The sequence below is a fragment of the Pseudorasbora parva genome, chromosome 1 (genome assembly GCF_024679245.1).
Source record: "Pseudorasbora parva isolate DD20220531a chromosome 1, ASM2467924v1, whole genome shotgun sequence".
NCBI lineage: Eukaryota > Metazoa > Chordata > Actinopteri > Cypriniformes > Gobionidae > Pseudorasbora > Pseudorasbora parva.
This window is the reverse complement of record NC_090172.1, coordinates 49916011-49930026: the sequence shown is the minus strand read 5'-3', so window position 1 is coordinate 49930026 and position 14016 is coordinate 49916011. Positions and strand designations below refer to the sequence as shown.

General features: G+C 37.8%; 1 protein-coding gene across 3 annotated transcripts in view; it reads left to right on the top strand.

Annotated features, from left to right (window-relative positions):
* lrrk1 (leucine-rich repeat kinase 1) overlaps positions 1-14016 on the top strand; it is a 156323-nt gene that overhangs the window by 60051 nt on the left and 82256 nt on the right. For all 3 annotated transcript variants that reach the window (XM_067444785.1, XM_067444791.1, XM_067444796.1), the window contains 3 exons: positions 2613-2782; positions 12448-12645; positions 13038-13315. In XM_067444785.1, the coding sequence (XP_067300886.1) occupies positions 2613-2782; positions 12448-12645; positions 13038-13315 (646 nt within the window). The remainder of the gene's footprint in view (positions 1-2612; positions 2783-12447; positions 12646-13037; positions 13316-14016) is intronic.

Here is a 14016-nt window from a genome sequence, read left to right as displayed (position 1 = left end):
TCTGACTCACACAGCTTTTGAATGTGCTGGGGCATATTTTGCAGAGTGTCTAACGTTATCAATTATTGCGGTAACATTTCAGTCTGTACTTCCACATTCACATCGGAATATAACCCTCCTAAAACACCGATAAACACATCACATTTTAACAACAGTAATTTGATGCGTTGTTTTCGACTTCATTTGCTAAGTAGCGCAACTCTCTAACGTTTGTGAAACTTCCCGCCATAGTATACACATGCAAGAGCTGAACTTACAACCTGCCGAGTTCAAAATCTGTGCGAGTTAAATGGCACTACTATAAGTACCATTGAAACTTATCTCTCAATGGGTCAAACTGCTGGAAACATTGAGAAGTTGTTTGGTGTCTGTGAAAGAACTATCCGGCCGTCATTTACTGATCTGCTCAGCTGGTCTGACGATTCTGTGCTTGAGCTCTCAACCAATGATGTGCTGAAGCTACACAAGTACCGCCCTCCTTATTTCCATGTTGCACACGGAAATATAAAAAGATAAATTAATGCATAAATAAATAAATAAATAAATGTAAAAATAAATATTAACATTAATTAACAAATAAATACTATTTAAAAAAAATGTTTTATATATATAAAAGCAGAAAATAATAAATTAAGGGAAAGATAATACTATTACTATAAATATTATCACATTTGTTTATCTATTTATCTGTTTATTAATTTACATCATGCAAGCCATTGCGACAAGCACAAAATATGATAGACGGCGTTCCACAGAAATGTTTAAATATAAGTTTCAAATACTGGTGCTGCAATCACTTTCAAATGAAAGTTTTTTTTTTTTTTTCACATTAGAAAATAGAAATGACCCAAAGAACCTAATTAAACAGTATCTATATGTGCTATGTATTGTATCATTAGAGTATTACATCAGTCACTTATGAGATTTCATTTCAGTTGGATTCTGCGTATAGGCAGTACACCGAGGCAGCTCACTAGTGTTTGGAACAGAGCCACTGTAACACCAGATTTACTGGAATATGTTCTTAATACAGTTTGGAATTACTAATAAGGTCAAGTTAAATTGCTTTACTCACAAAAAGTGACCTTTAAACTCTCTCTTTGAAGAGACTTTATAACAGGCCTACTGTGAATATCAACCTTAATGAGTATTAACTCATTTTGACATGATCAGCAGTTTTTGATAAACCTTATTTATTCAGGCTAAACAACTACATCAGCAAGTTTTCATCTTATTCTTAAACTTCAAAAATAATTCTTAAAAAGTGTGGTATTTATATATGGGCAGTGTAACCAAAATCAATCATGCTGTCATTATCAGTCATGCTGAATGTCAGAATATAGTTATTTTTCCTGGAAACTCAGCATTAGATGTATTAATCATGATAATCATGTACGGAGATCTATTTTTGGATAATGGAGCAAATTAAATACTAAATAAATGCCAGAACTTGATGGATGCAAGCCACAAGATAAGATTATTCATTAAAAATCTGCTAAGTCTGCCACCATTGTTATTTTAGTGTTATTTATACACTGTTAAAGTATTTATTAAGATTTTGAATTAGCTTGTATTTTTATATTTGAAGTTATGTTCTTTTTGTCGTTTTTTTCTAATATTTTTATTTGAATTGTTTTCAGCTTTATAATATTCTAATTAACAAACTACTTTTTAAGACTCTTAGTTAACAATAGCAACACTCTGGCATCTGAACAAAAACAGTTTCACATTATGAAACACTCAAGTTAAAAGCAAAAGATTTGCATGAACTTCATTACAACAGCAGTGTGGCCTGGAGACGTCTTTAATTATACAGAAGGGATGAATGATTTTACCAATTATTTATATGATTATGCAAACAGTATAATCCTCTTGGCTTGATATCTTATGAATTATTGTTTCCTGTTAATATCTTTGCCTCAAGTTTGTATCACACGCCCATAAGGAAGTTCTGTGGAAGGAGAGCATTAAAAGCATCTGTACGTACGATCAGCCAGCGGGGTAGTTCAAAGCACATGTCAAATGAAATGACGTTCCCATATGGCACTTAAATGGAAATGATTAGGTATTACGGCTGACTTGAATGGACTCATTTTGTATTGACAGACATTGGGTTTGATTTAACAGCAGCCGCAAGAATAGAGCTGGAAAGAGATAATAAAGCGGTTGGAAAATAATAGACATCTTACAAAATGTCAAAAGTCAGAATGCATGTTTAGTTTGGGATCTGTGGGGTTTTTCTTATTCTCACCAAGACTGCATATATTTGATTAAAAGTACTGTAACAGTATTATTGTGAAATATTAGTACACATTAACAGCTCTTAGCATTGTTATATATTGTAAAATGTTATTTATTTCAGTTGGTGCAAAGCTGAATTTTAATTTTCAGCATCATTACTCCAGTCTTCATTTTTACGATTCTTTGATAAAGAGGACGTTTAAATAAACAGCATTTATTTAAAATTGAAATAGTAAAGACATTTATAATGTCTATCACTTTTAATAAATTTAATCATCCTTGCTGAATTAAAGTATAATTTTTTTTTTATTAATTCAATAACAAATGTAACATACATACATGGTGAGAACATCTATATGTGTGTGTTTCAGGTTGTTCCTGTTGAAGAGTGATCTGCAGTGGAGTGAAGAGGAAGCCGATATCCTGGGTCAAGGTGGCAGCGGCACCATCATCTACAGAGCTAAATACAGAGGTCATCCGGTGGCTATTAAACGCTTCCACTTCAAGAAATGCAGGCAGCAATCGCTCAACAGTAGCACAGGTAATTTACGCTTCTGTACTGACTCTGCAGTTCCTCTGAAAGCAGCCATTATTATCTTTAGGCTGTGATCGGATAGTTCCGCTCACTGTGATGTTTGGATTTGCATTCGATCTGCTTGATGAAAAAATTTAAAGTCAGAGGTGATCAGTCGGGGAAAGTAAGCCATGTGTTCCAGCAGGCGTACGTAAGTTCAGAGGTCAAAGTCCTGTCGTTCTACTCGAGGCTCGCAGTAGGATGCACAGCATCTGTGACTACTGGAATTTCCTGTTAACAGAGAAACTCTAATCCTCACTGGATTTCTCCCGTTGTGTGTCCTCCAATCCAAAACCTAGTGAGCTGCAGAAACAAGTTATTATCTTGGAATGGTTTGCTAGTATTGTTTTGCTTGTTAAAATTGAAATTTAGAACAAGAAAAAAAATACTGATTTATAAAATAACTTTTGTAGCCACTACCAAAGTAACAGATAGATATGGTGTTAGCTATTTTTGTTTGTTTGATTGTTAATAGTTTTTCATCCAAATGACTCATACTCACCAAGGCTGTGTTTATTTGATTGAAAGTATATTAAAAGTGTAATATTGTTACAATTAACTCTTAATGTATATTTATTAGGCTTGTCAAAATTAACTCATCAATGCATGCCATTTTTTTTTTCTGTTTAAATATTACAAATATTTAAAGGTTAACTAAACCCCTGTTCACAGCCTAACTCCGCCCACTGGCAATATTTGAAAAATGCTGCAAAAGTGGGCGAAGACAGAGGGGACGAGACGAGGGCGGGGCTGAGCGGGGGAGCGTGCACCTGAGACCCGTAGTGACAACAGTGACAGCTGTCAGACAAAGATGGATAGTGGCTGGAGTGAGGACAGTAGCTTTGCAACAGAGCGGTCATCTAAAGTAGAGGACTTTTCTCCACCACCTTCACCTGAAGTGGAGGAGGGTGAAATGTCTGTAGACACGGAGCCTTATCAATCGAGCCACAGGCTCAAACTGCGTTAACTCCCGATGCCGACGATGCAAAAAGCACAGGACCAATAAGTTCAAACCTAATAGCCTATTACAACAGATTTCCTCAAATAAAATTTAGACTATAACGTTATACGCCAGCACGTTACAGTGTTGTTGTTCATTACCACGGCAACCATTTGCGTGTCAGGGTTTGTCTGAAAGCGGCTGAAGTATAAAAATTACCTTTAGATGTGACGGGCGGCAAAATATCACAAGAAAAGCTTAACATGTACTTACAACTGCATTATTTATCTATATTTTCTTCATTAGGATGTTAAAAGCAAGTGACGAGAGAATTTCATTCATAATGTTTCTACTTCATGTTACACGAGCGCTCATACTGGGCTGAAGCCGTTCTCATCATGTGATCACGGGAAAACATTTCTAAGGGCGTGGTGAGCTCGTGCCAGGGGCGTGGATAGTGAGCCGTTGGAAGTACCATCCTACGTCACAAAGCACCACAACGTCCAATAGGAAAATTCGACTGCAGTAGCCACCGTTCAACCTTAAGAGGGCAGCACTAAGACGTTTTTACACCATATATTATAGAATTAAAACACTTTATACCCAAATGTCAAAACATTTACTCGAATGAATAAACAGCATTAATAAAGCCCCAGTCTTGCAGATCATTAACTAAAAAAAGTTGGTTTAGGGTTTAGTTACCCTTTAACAACTTTAATCTGTGCTAAAAAACAACAACACACCAAATCAGTTAATTCATTGCTCTGAATTGAATACATAAATTGAGAGTTATTTATGTATTCTGAAATGTATAATAATAATAATATTAATTAGTTACATTTATATAGCGCTTTTCTGGGAATAGGTCTATCCAATTGATGTCGTTCCTAGTTCGGTTGAAACACGCCCCATAATCACAGCCCAATGGAGCAGTATCAGACTCATATTCTGACTAGAATTGAGTATGACGACGTCAGGCTAGGATGATATGGCTGCTGGCATAACTTGGCATAGCTACTTCGAAACTAACTATATATTGTGAAAAGCACAATACAAATAATAAAAAATGTGCGTAAGATCCTAAAGTGAATTTAGCCTAATAAACCGGTTGCTGTCTGTGTCATTAATGTTGATTAAATAACAAAAGACGGAGAAAAAATCACTCACTGCTCTTTTTGTAGCTCTAATAAAGATTAGTCTATATTCAATTTGTAATTCATGCAGTGAAGACTTTGCAATGATTAACTGCACGGTTTCAGAAATTATTTAAGAAATGATTCAATGTCTTTATATTTACCCATTAGACTGAAAATCTTAAAGTACTGTTTACAAGGTTACGTGGGTGAAAAACAATTTAAAATTTTGTGCAATTTACCAGGGCAGGTAAAAATCTGAACCGTTTCATCTATGTTCATTAAAAAAAGGCTGTAGAGGGCTGCATGCGTGCATTTTGAGCATTTTCAGATGGAAAGCTTGAAGATAAAAGCTCTCGTTTATCCCTCTTCTCAAAGAGAAACGAGGAGGAAACTGTGATCATGGGAGATCACAGGTAGAGCTTGCTAAGGAGTTCGAAAAGGAGATGGCTGATGAGAGTGATCTCTAGAGGAGGATGTATTATCTCTTACATCCTCTGATCGGGTGGAGAGATGGCTAATGAAGGCGAAGAGGTTAGAATAACTGAGCCTTCTCAGCCTGCCTGCCCCATGTACGGGAGGGAGTCACTCATGGCAGATTAGATGAGCGATTTCGATCTGGACATAACCGCCCAACTCCCGTATGCCTTTGCTTTCTTCTTGATCTCCATACAGGGATCGACAAAGCATGGAAGAATCCGTATTCAGCCCTCATCCATCGATTTCAGCGTGCTAATTATGCCAACGTAGAGGGGGTGTGTTAGCATGGATATGTTTCAATGCCTCCCATTGAAGAGATGCCCACGAGCTATCTTTTAAAGGGGGGAACATCGACCCTGAAAGCTCTGACCCTGCCATCTAAGCCCCTTAGATTTACATCTCGCTTAAATGGCAGTGTATACATGGCAGCGGGTCAGGCTGGGGCTGCTTTGCACACTATAGCAGTGCTGCAAGCATACCATGCCGATCTGCTGAGGGACCTGTAACGGGGTCTGTGTATTTATGAGAGTCATTATGTAAAGAAGTCCACTCCCCCAGAGCTACAATAGTGCTCTGCAGGTCCTGTAGAGCCCCCTTTTTTGGCTGAGCTACTCTCCTTGCTTAGAGGGTTGATATGCAGAGTTATCTCTGCTTTCTAGTACTTCCATCTCAAGAATCCATTGAATCCAGCCTCTGTGAGAGTGCTGTAGGTTGTAGGCTGATTTGGTTACTAGGAAAGCAGGAGTCAGGCTCCCTGGTGATCCAAGGGGTTGACGCTTTTATGTCCCCCTGAAGTGACTGGCCAGGGTCTCTTTTGATCCTGGCCATATTACCTTAAAGAAATCTTTCAGTTGGTAAATAATTGCAAGCCTTTGAGCTGACCACTAATGCTTGGCCCTGCGAGGACTTTCGAAACAAATCGAATCTAGGCTCCCTGAGAAGGGGAATGAGACGCTATGTCTTATTGTCATGCTTCCTTTGCCTGCCACGTCTCCTTTAAGGAGTACTTCAGCGCTGGGAAGTTGAACCTGTATTTAAACTGGGTCAATAATGTAGTAGAAATGTGAAATTATTTTTGAATTGGTGCTTTCTAGACTGAGAAAATTCAACAATTCCCAGAATGCTTTGTTACCCTGTGAGGCCCCTCCCAAAGCCACCGCAACTGAATCACTGGATAACTTTCACCTAATATAACATGCGCCGGTTGAAAATGTGGAAATGGCTCCCTCTGCTGGCTGTAGTCTTTCGCCTATGGCCAAAAATTCCTCCAATGACATTTTTATGATGATATTTGCTTCATCATAGGTTTTTTTTTTCTTTCAGAAATAAAATGCAAAAATCTCTCGTCTCCGGGGGGGTTTTAATTTCTCAGGTAAAAATTTGAAGTAGAAGGTAATGACATGATAAGCTGTTTTCGGCCAATACAGTTGTCCTGTTTAGACACATGCTTCAGACACTGGTCACACTGAGGCGTTTCCCATAGCATCTTGTTCCCCTTTTCAAGGAGCCTAGTTGTTGTTGTTGTACAGTATAGTCATAATGAATAGAGAAAAAAAACATGTTTTTCTTGTATATTTTTTTCCCGTTAGTAGATCAAATGCTTAAAAAAAGCAAAATAAACCTCTTTAAAATATAATGATCTACTGGGAGAGAATGTAAAAAGTTATCAAACAGCGGAAAGTTTCAATGCTGGCTGCACATCTCAATATAATGATTTTCCTCTGAGCTGTGTCACACTCCACTAGTTTCTGAGTTTCTCTGACCTTGAAGGCCTCTCGCCTTTTCTGTCTGCTCCTCCGTCCGCTTCCCCTAATCCTGTGAAATGTTTTCCAACTATTTATGATGTGCAGTTTGTCATAACTCATACTGCTAGGAGAGAGAGCTCCTGCAGCAAGCTGAAGAAAAAAAACTAGGTTTGCCGGTTTCTCTCCATCAGCAGCCGTTATGTACACTATTTCTTCATCAGGCTCCTTCACTGCTGTTTGAATGGGTCTCTCAGCAGTTCCCAGTTTTACGTCTCCGTTGATTTATTCCTTCCCACTCATTCTAGAGATTTCTTTACAATAAAGACTTCTAATAAATCAAGACATATACTTTTATGACGCAAAGTTTATCTTCTTCATGAATTCCAAACGTTTCTTGTTCAAAGTTCCCTATCTTTTTGTCAAGTACATTCACGTTCTGAAGTTTTATGGTCTGTAAAGTGGTGCCCTATGGTAACTAATCTCAACAATGGATGGCATCTGCCCTTTGGATGAGGCCTCTGAGGAAGCTTCCAGAATCCTTATCAGCTTTTGTGCCAAAAAATAAATAAATACAAATAATCAATATAAAAGCCTGCAATAGAATAGTGTGAAATGCTTAGTGTAGATATAGATACAGAGAGAATGATCAGATTTTTTCAATATAGACAGGTAAAATAGATTAGATAGGAAAGCTCAATAACAATATTTACGAATATAATTTAAATATGTTAAAGGTGCATTTGTAACACGTAATCGTACCAAACCGTTTTGGTACAGGGCTTTCAGTGCACGTGTGTTCCGGTTCCGAATGCAATCTTTAAAAGTTAACAGCTTGTTTTAAGTCCGGAACATACTTCATACTTCAGTTCCCACACAAACATATTAAGTATTCTGTCCATTTTATCACAAATTTCAAACGATAATGCCATTTTGACGCTCTTTGATGTGACTGATCATAGTGTAGATGCGTTAGTTCAAACAGCGGTGTGCGGGTGATATCTCTTGACTTAAGGTATGTTGAGGATGCATTACAACTTGCTGAAATGTATCATATGCTGTGTAATCGCTGTTTTAACCATGGAAAGACAAAGCAGTTTGAGAACAATTGTACCGTAGCACCACATACCTCAGGAGTCATTCAGAGTCCACAGCTGTTAGTTCACTAGAGAAACAAACTATTTCACTAAATATATGAATATATATACCTATATTAGCCTATATATTTATTATATTCTACTTAAAGGTAGGATAGGTAGGAATTGGTTAAAAAACTTTTTTTTCCAAATTTGTTTAAACTTTCTTTATATATCAATACATAATTAAAATGTAAGTACTCTGAAAAAGAAAGTATAAAAAATGAGTGTCTGTAGACTTCTCACGACTGTTTTAAAGACAGCTCATTATTTCCATTCACTCCACCTTCTCCCTTCTGGGCTCTTTCCAAAGCCACGCCCCCAAAATACATGAACACGCCTCACCGACCAATCAGCTGGAAGACACATTATTTACCTCAGACGAGCAGTGTGCATGTAGTGACATCAGAATCACATGCAATAAAACATCTAACTTTATCAGTATGAATATAAACAGATACGATGTATTTTAGTACTCACTATCAAGCTAGAATACAGATACTGGTAGAGTTTAAAATATATTTTTGTTAGATTCGGTAACAAGCTAATTATATTTACAAGGCAAAGAAAACGGGTAGCATCATGTTTTTCCAATAACATCAGTTATACTGTAATGAAGATGAATTTCGTGTAAGATTCATAACATACACTGTGTTTTGCATGTAAGAGTTTCCATGATGAAAACATTGTTGATGATTGTTGATTAGCAGCAGCTAAAGCTAACTTAGTTCTAAAAAAAGTTCCTGGATGCGGTGTATGAGCTTTTACACATGCATTTTGTTATCTAAAGTTAAATTTTGTGAAATTCAACACGACAGCGATTAACTTGAGCTAAGCATATTGAGTATTTATCATCTCTACTAATGACTAAGTGTATTATATTGTAACTTTATGCTAAGTAATGTTATGTTAGCTATATTAGGCAGCTTCATGTGTTAGTGATACATGCTTCATGAAAACATAAACCAAAAAAATGTATAATAAAATGAAAGATTACCTGTCCAGCAGAAATACAGCCAGCAATGAGTCGTTTTTCAGGTCCCTCAGTTCTCGTTGAAAAGCCACGCAGATATTCACTCGCGTTTGATTTTTTTGTTTATCCAAAGACTTTTTGTGCATTGCCTTTTCTCGTACTGTCTTCCTTTTTTTGCATTGTTTGCCTTCGCTGACTGCAAAACCCGGCACTGTGAATTTTGAATGCTCTTTCTTTGCCATTATTTTGCCTAGGTTTCGTGTCTCTTGAACTGCTCCAATTAAACGAGCGCGCGCATGTGGGCAGATCCTGTAGCGAAAGCGGTGGTCGCCATGGTAGCGAGAGAGAGTGATAGTCACCCAAGCCAATCATTTGTTTCGTCCCGAACTAAAATAATGAGCGGTGTTTATTGCAGATTAAAAAGTCTAGAGTCACTCGATTTTCATACTCTCCCTTTCAGAGTACTTACATTTTAATTATGTATTGACATATAAAGAAAGTTTAAACAAATTTGGACAAAAGTGTTTTAGATCAGTCCTACCTATCCCACCTTTAATCTGTTAGTGATGTCGTGTTTATTTAATGTATGTTTAAATAAATCTGATTGTCACTGATCATTTGACAGCTGTGTATAAATGATTTTATTTTTTAAAGGGGGGGTGAAACACTCAGTTTCAGTCAATCTCATGTCAATCTTGAGTACCTATAGAGTAGTATTGCATCCTTCATATCTCCGAAAAGTCTTTAGTTTTATCATATTTATAAAAGAAATATGGGCTGTACCGAGTCTTTCCGGAAAAAACCGAGCGCCTGGAGGCGTATCGTGTGGGCGGAGCTAAAGAATGATGAGCGCGCAAAGCGGTGACGTCCTCAAGCGTGGAGAAACCCATCTATCTCAGCTAATACAGATAATGATACACAATCAAATCTGAGGCTGAAATATATTGAACAGGAGAAACGGCAACATCAGGATGTCCATCTCTGTGGTATGTACTGTATTTAGAGGCCTTTGTGTGCAGTTTATGAGGACATGATTCGGTTTATGGACTATTGTATGTGACTAGACCTTAGAGGTAGCAAGCAAAACGGTTTTGCACGTCAGAGTCAGACTAGTGTTATACAGAACAACAATGGAGTAACCGTTAGCGCATTTGAATGACGAAGCACGCGATCGTATCGTTTACTGATGTTTACTCATGCGACGGTAGCCAATAGCAGAGACATTTAAAGTTGATTTACTCACCGGCATCTTCCAAAGCAGGACCGCTCTGTCAAAAACACACTTCTTTGGTATGATTTGGTGAAGTCCTGTGACAGCAGTGACCGTGGAAATCCACTTTGCGACGCGACTGAAGCGATGCCTTGAAGCTTCCCGTCATTTCTGCGTTCAAATCGGTTCAAATGCAGCGCTGCCTTCCCGGAATGCTGTGCTGAAGCGCTGAAGTCGCTCGACGTCACCCATAGGAATAAAGTGTAGCACGGCGCGCCACATAAGTGTTCACGGACGACTGGATCTGCAGCTGAGAGACTGTTTACAGCGTGCATTTCCTCTCTCTCCCTCTAGTGACGCGCGCGCACCCTTCCGGGAGAAGAGCCTGTACAGCCCATACAAGGACCTTCCGCTCTATTTAACGTCAAATAGACCCATACTCGAAAAAAACTCGCCGAAACTTGTGAGAAACCGGAAGGAGTATTTTTAACACAGAAATACTCCATCAAACGTCCAACATTAGTTTTTGAAACTTTGTCTATGTTTAGGATGGGAATCCAAGTCTTTAAAGGTGTAAAAAGCTCAGTATGCATGAAACAGCATTTCACCCCCCCTTTAACAATGAATTGGAGAAGAAAAATATATATTTTAGATTTAGAAGTTAATGCAAAAAAGCCTATGAGTGTTGATTATTATATCTAAAAATAAATAACTCAATTGGGGCTAATAGTTGGGCTCTGTTGTTAACCTTTAATATTACAATGTGTCGCCTAAGGACTCCCTATAATTACAGCATTATGTTTAAGAAACGTTTAATTATATTTCAATTAATTTATGGACAGACAATTTTGCTATGCAATAATACTCTATATGTAATCAAGATTAACGTGAGATTGGCAGAAACTTTGTGTGTTATGTACCCTTTAAGAAGGAGCATTACATGTACTGTAAGAGGAAGTCATCACTCTCACATCACTTTTTTCATTTCAGATTTGGTTTCAGTTCACTTTTCTCCTGTTTGTTTTGGAAAAGATGATCTAGCAAAACGTCATAAAACACTGTGGCCTACTTTGAAAAAAACACATGGTGAAATAACCCAAACACACTGATGTTAGTATAGATCTTGATTTATACAAATAGGAAATGCTGTCAGTAAAAACTGGCCTGAAGTTGCAGACTTCAGTTCTCCAGGAGTCAGTTGTTGAATTTGAGTGGAAATAACCAAAGACACACGGAAGCCTGGTGGTCCATTGGCCAAATATAATAAATCATGTCTGTACGGCACAAACCTTTTTTTTGCAATTTGGAACTCACAAACACTAACGAAAGGCATGTTAAACTCCTTTCGTCATCATTGAGACCAAGCTACCGTTGCAGCATAAAACAAACTTTTTATGGTGATGTGCGACACAGCAGGAGAGAAACTGCAGCAGTGCTCATTAAGACTTTACAGTGGCAGGCGCTGACCCCAGACCAGCTCAGATTAAGTACATGTGAGTAACCAGAGCCATTAAAACCCTGCAGCTGTAAATCAGAGCATTTAGTTGCAGGTCAGGGAACAGTTACAGGTTTCCTCTTTGAGGTCTCAGACTGGATTCAATCTTTTTATTATGGTTCTTAATGGGAGAGGTCAGTTTGGGTTGTGTAAAACCTGATCCTTGACCACTGCCCTTTTAACCTCACAGTATGTACTGCCAGCACATCCAGGACAAATAATCAATATATAAGAAAAATTTTCATTTTATTAAAATCAGTACAGTAGCAAGTATTAAAGAAAAAAAAATAGTACATTCAATAATTGTAACATTTCATGAAATACAAATGCCTTCTTTAATTTTTAATTTTTACAAATACACATATACTATATATTGTAGAGTTCCAGATCCACATGCTTATTTGAGTTTGAATGTGGTTATTTCTGCACTCAACATTGATAACCATTCAATAAGGTGAAAGTCTGAGCTGAATTATTCAGGCCTGCAGCTTAATAATGCCATCTTGAATGTATCTCTTCACAGACACCATGGTTAAGCACCTGCAGTCCATGGACGCTGCCAGAAGCTTCTCAGAGTTCCGTCAGGAGGCCGGCATGCTCCACTCTCTGCAGCACCCGTGTATCGTGGCTCTGGTGGGCATCAGCATACACCCGCTGTGCTTCGCCCTGCAGCTGGCACCGCTGGGTAGCCTCAACACCATCCTGGAAGAGAAAGCAAAAGGTGACACATTAGCAGATGATAAACTAGCATGCATCTTTACTTTATACCAAATCAAATATCAGCCTTAATGATCAGGCAATATTATAATTAATAATAAATGAATATAATATAAATATAAACACACACACACACTCATGCTTTTTAATTCAGCTGTCGATTTATTTAAGGTGAACATTTTATGCTTCAATCATTTGATGGCATCAGACATGTGAGCAAAACTTAGAAGAAAAAAATACTGCAAATACACAAATGAAAACTCTGTCATCATTTACTCAGCCTCACATCATAAAAGTATCATAAAAGTCCATGTAACTCTTCTGAGGTCATACAGCGGGGGTGTCTGAGAAACAAACTGAAATTGACATCTGTCCTTTCTGCTTGACTGTCCTGAGGTTCTCTCTACGTGCCCCTGGGCCACATGCTCACATTCAAAGTGGCCTATCAAATCGTGACAGGCCTGGCATATCTTCACAAGAAGAACATTATCTTCTGCGACCTCAAGTCTGACAACATCCTGGTGTGGTCTCTGGACGAGGAAGACTCTGTAAACATCAAGCTGTCCGACTACGGCATCTCCCGGCAGTCCTTTCACGAGGGAGCTTTAGGGGTCGAGGGCACGCCCGGGTACCAGGCTCCGGAGATTCGGCCTGGCATCGTCTATGATGAGAAGGTACCAAAGGGCTCTTACTTATCTGATGAGTTTGACTGGCTGTCAGACAGCTTTTAGTGTATTAACTTAGTGTAAGCTTTTAGTGTATTATCAAAGCTCAAATTCTGTTTACTGTCTAAACTCTAATTGAATTGAGATTCAGGGGTCCAGTCTTTAATCTCCATGAGTCAACGGTCATGACCATATAAAGCTGGTTAACCAACAGCTTTCACACATTGTGTGCAGTGATGCCAGAAAGGGATGACTAAGTACTGCTAAGGTGGAGAAAAATCATCTAAGGAATTATGTTATGCATACCTAGAACAATTTACAGAAGAGATGACCCATTTTTTGGAAGAAATAATATAAGTTTCACATATCTTTTTTTTAAAGTTCACTTACATTTACCCATTTGACAGTCCCGCTCAGACTACTTTCTGATTTTGGAGCCTTTTCTGGCATTTCTCAAAAATTGTGATGCTATTGTATCCAGTATGTATATACAATTGCATTATTTATTAATATTAGGAATTAGGAAGTATATTTTGTTAATTTGTTTGCTTTTATCATTTTTATAGTTTTTATATTTTAAAAAATAGTTCTGTTAAGCTTTAATTTTTTTTACCAGTTACATTTTTTAAAGGCAATATTTCTCTCTCTCTCTCTCTCTCTCTCTATATATATATATATATATATATTAGGGCTGTCAAAGTTAACGCGTT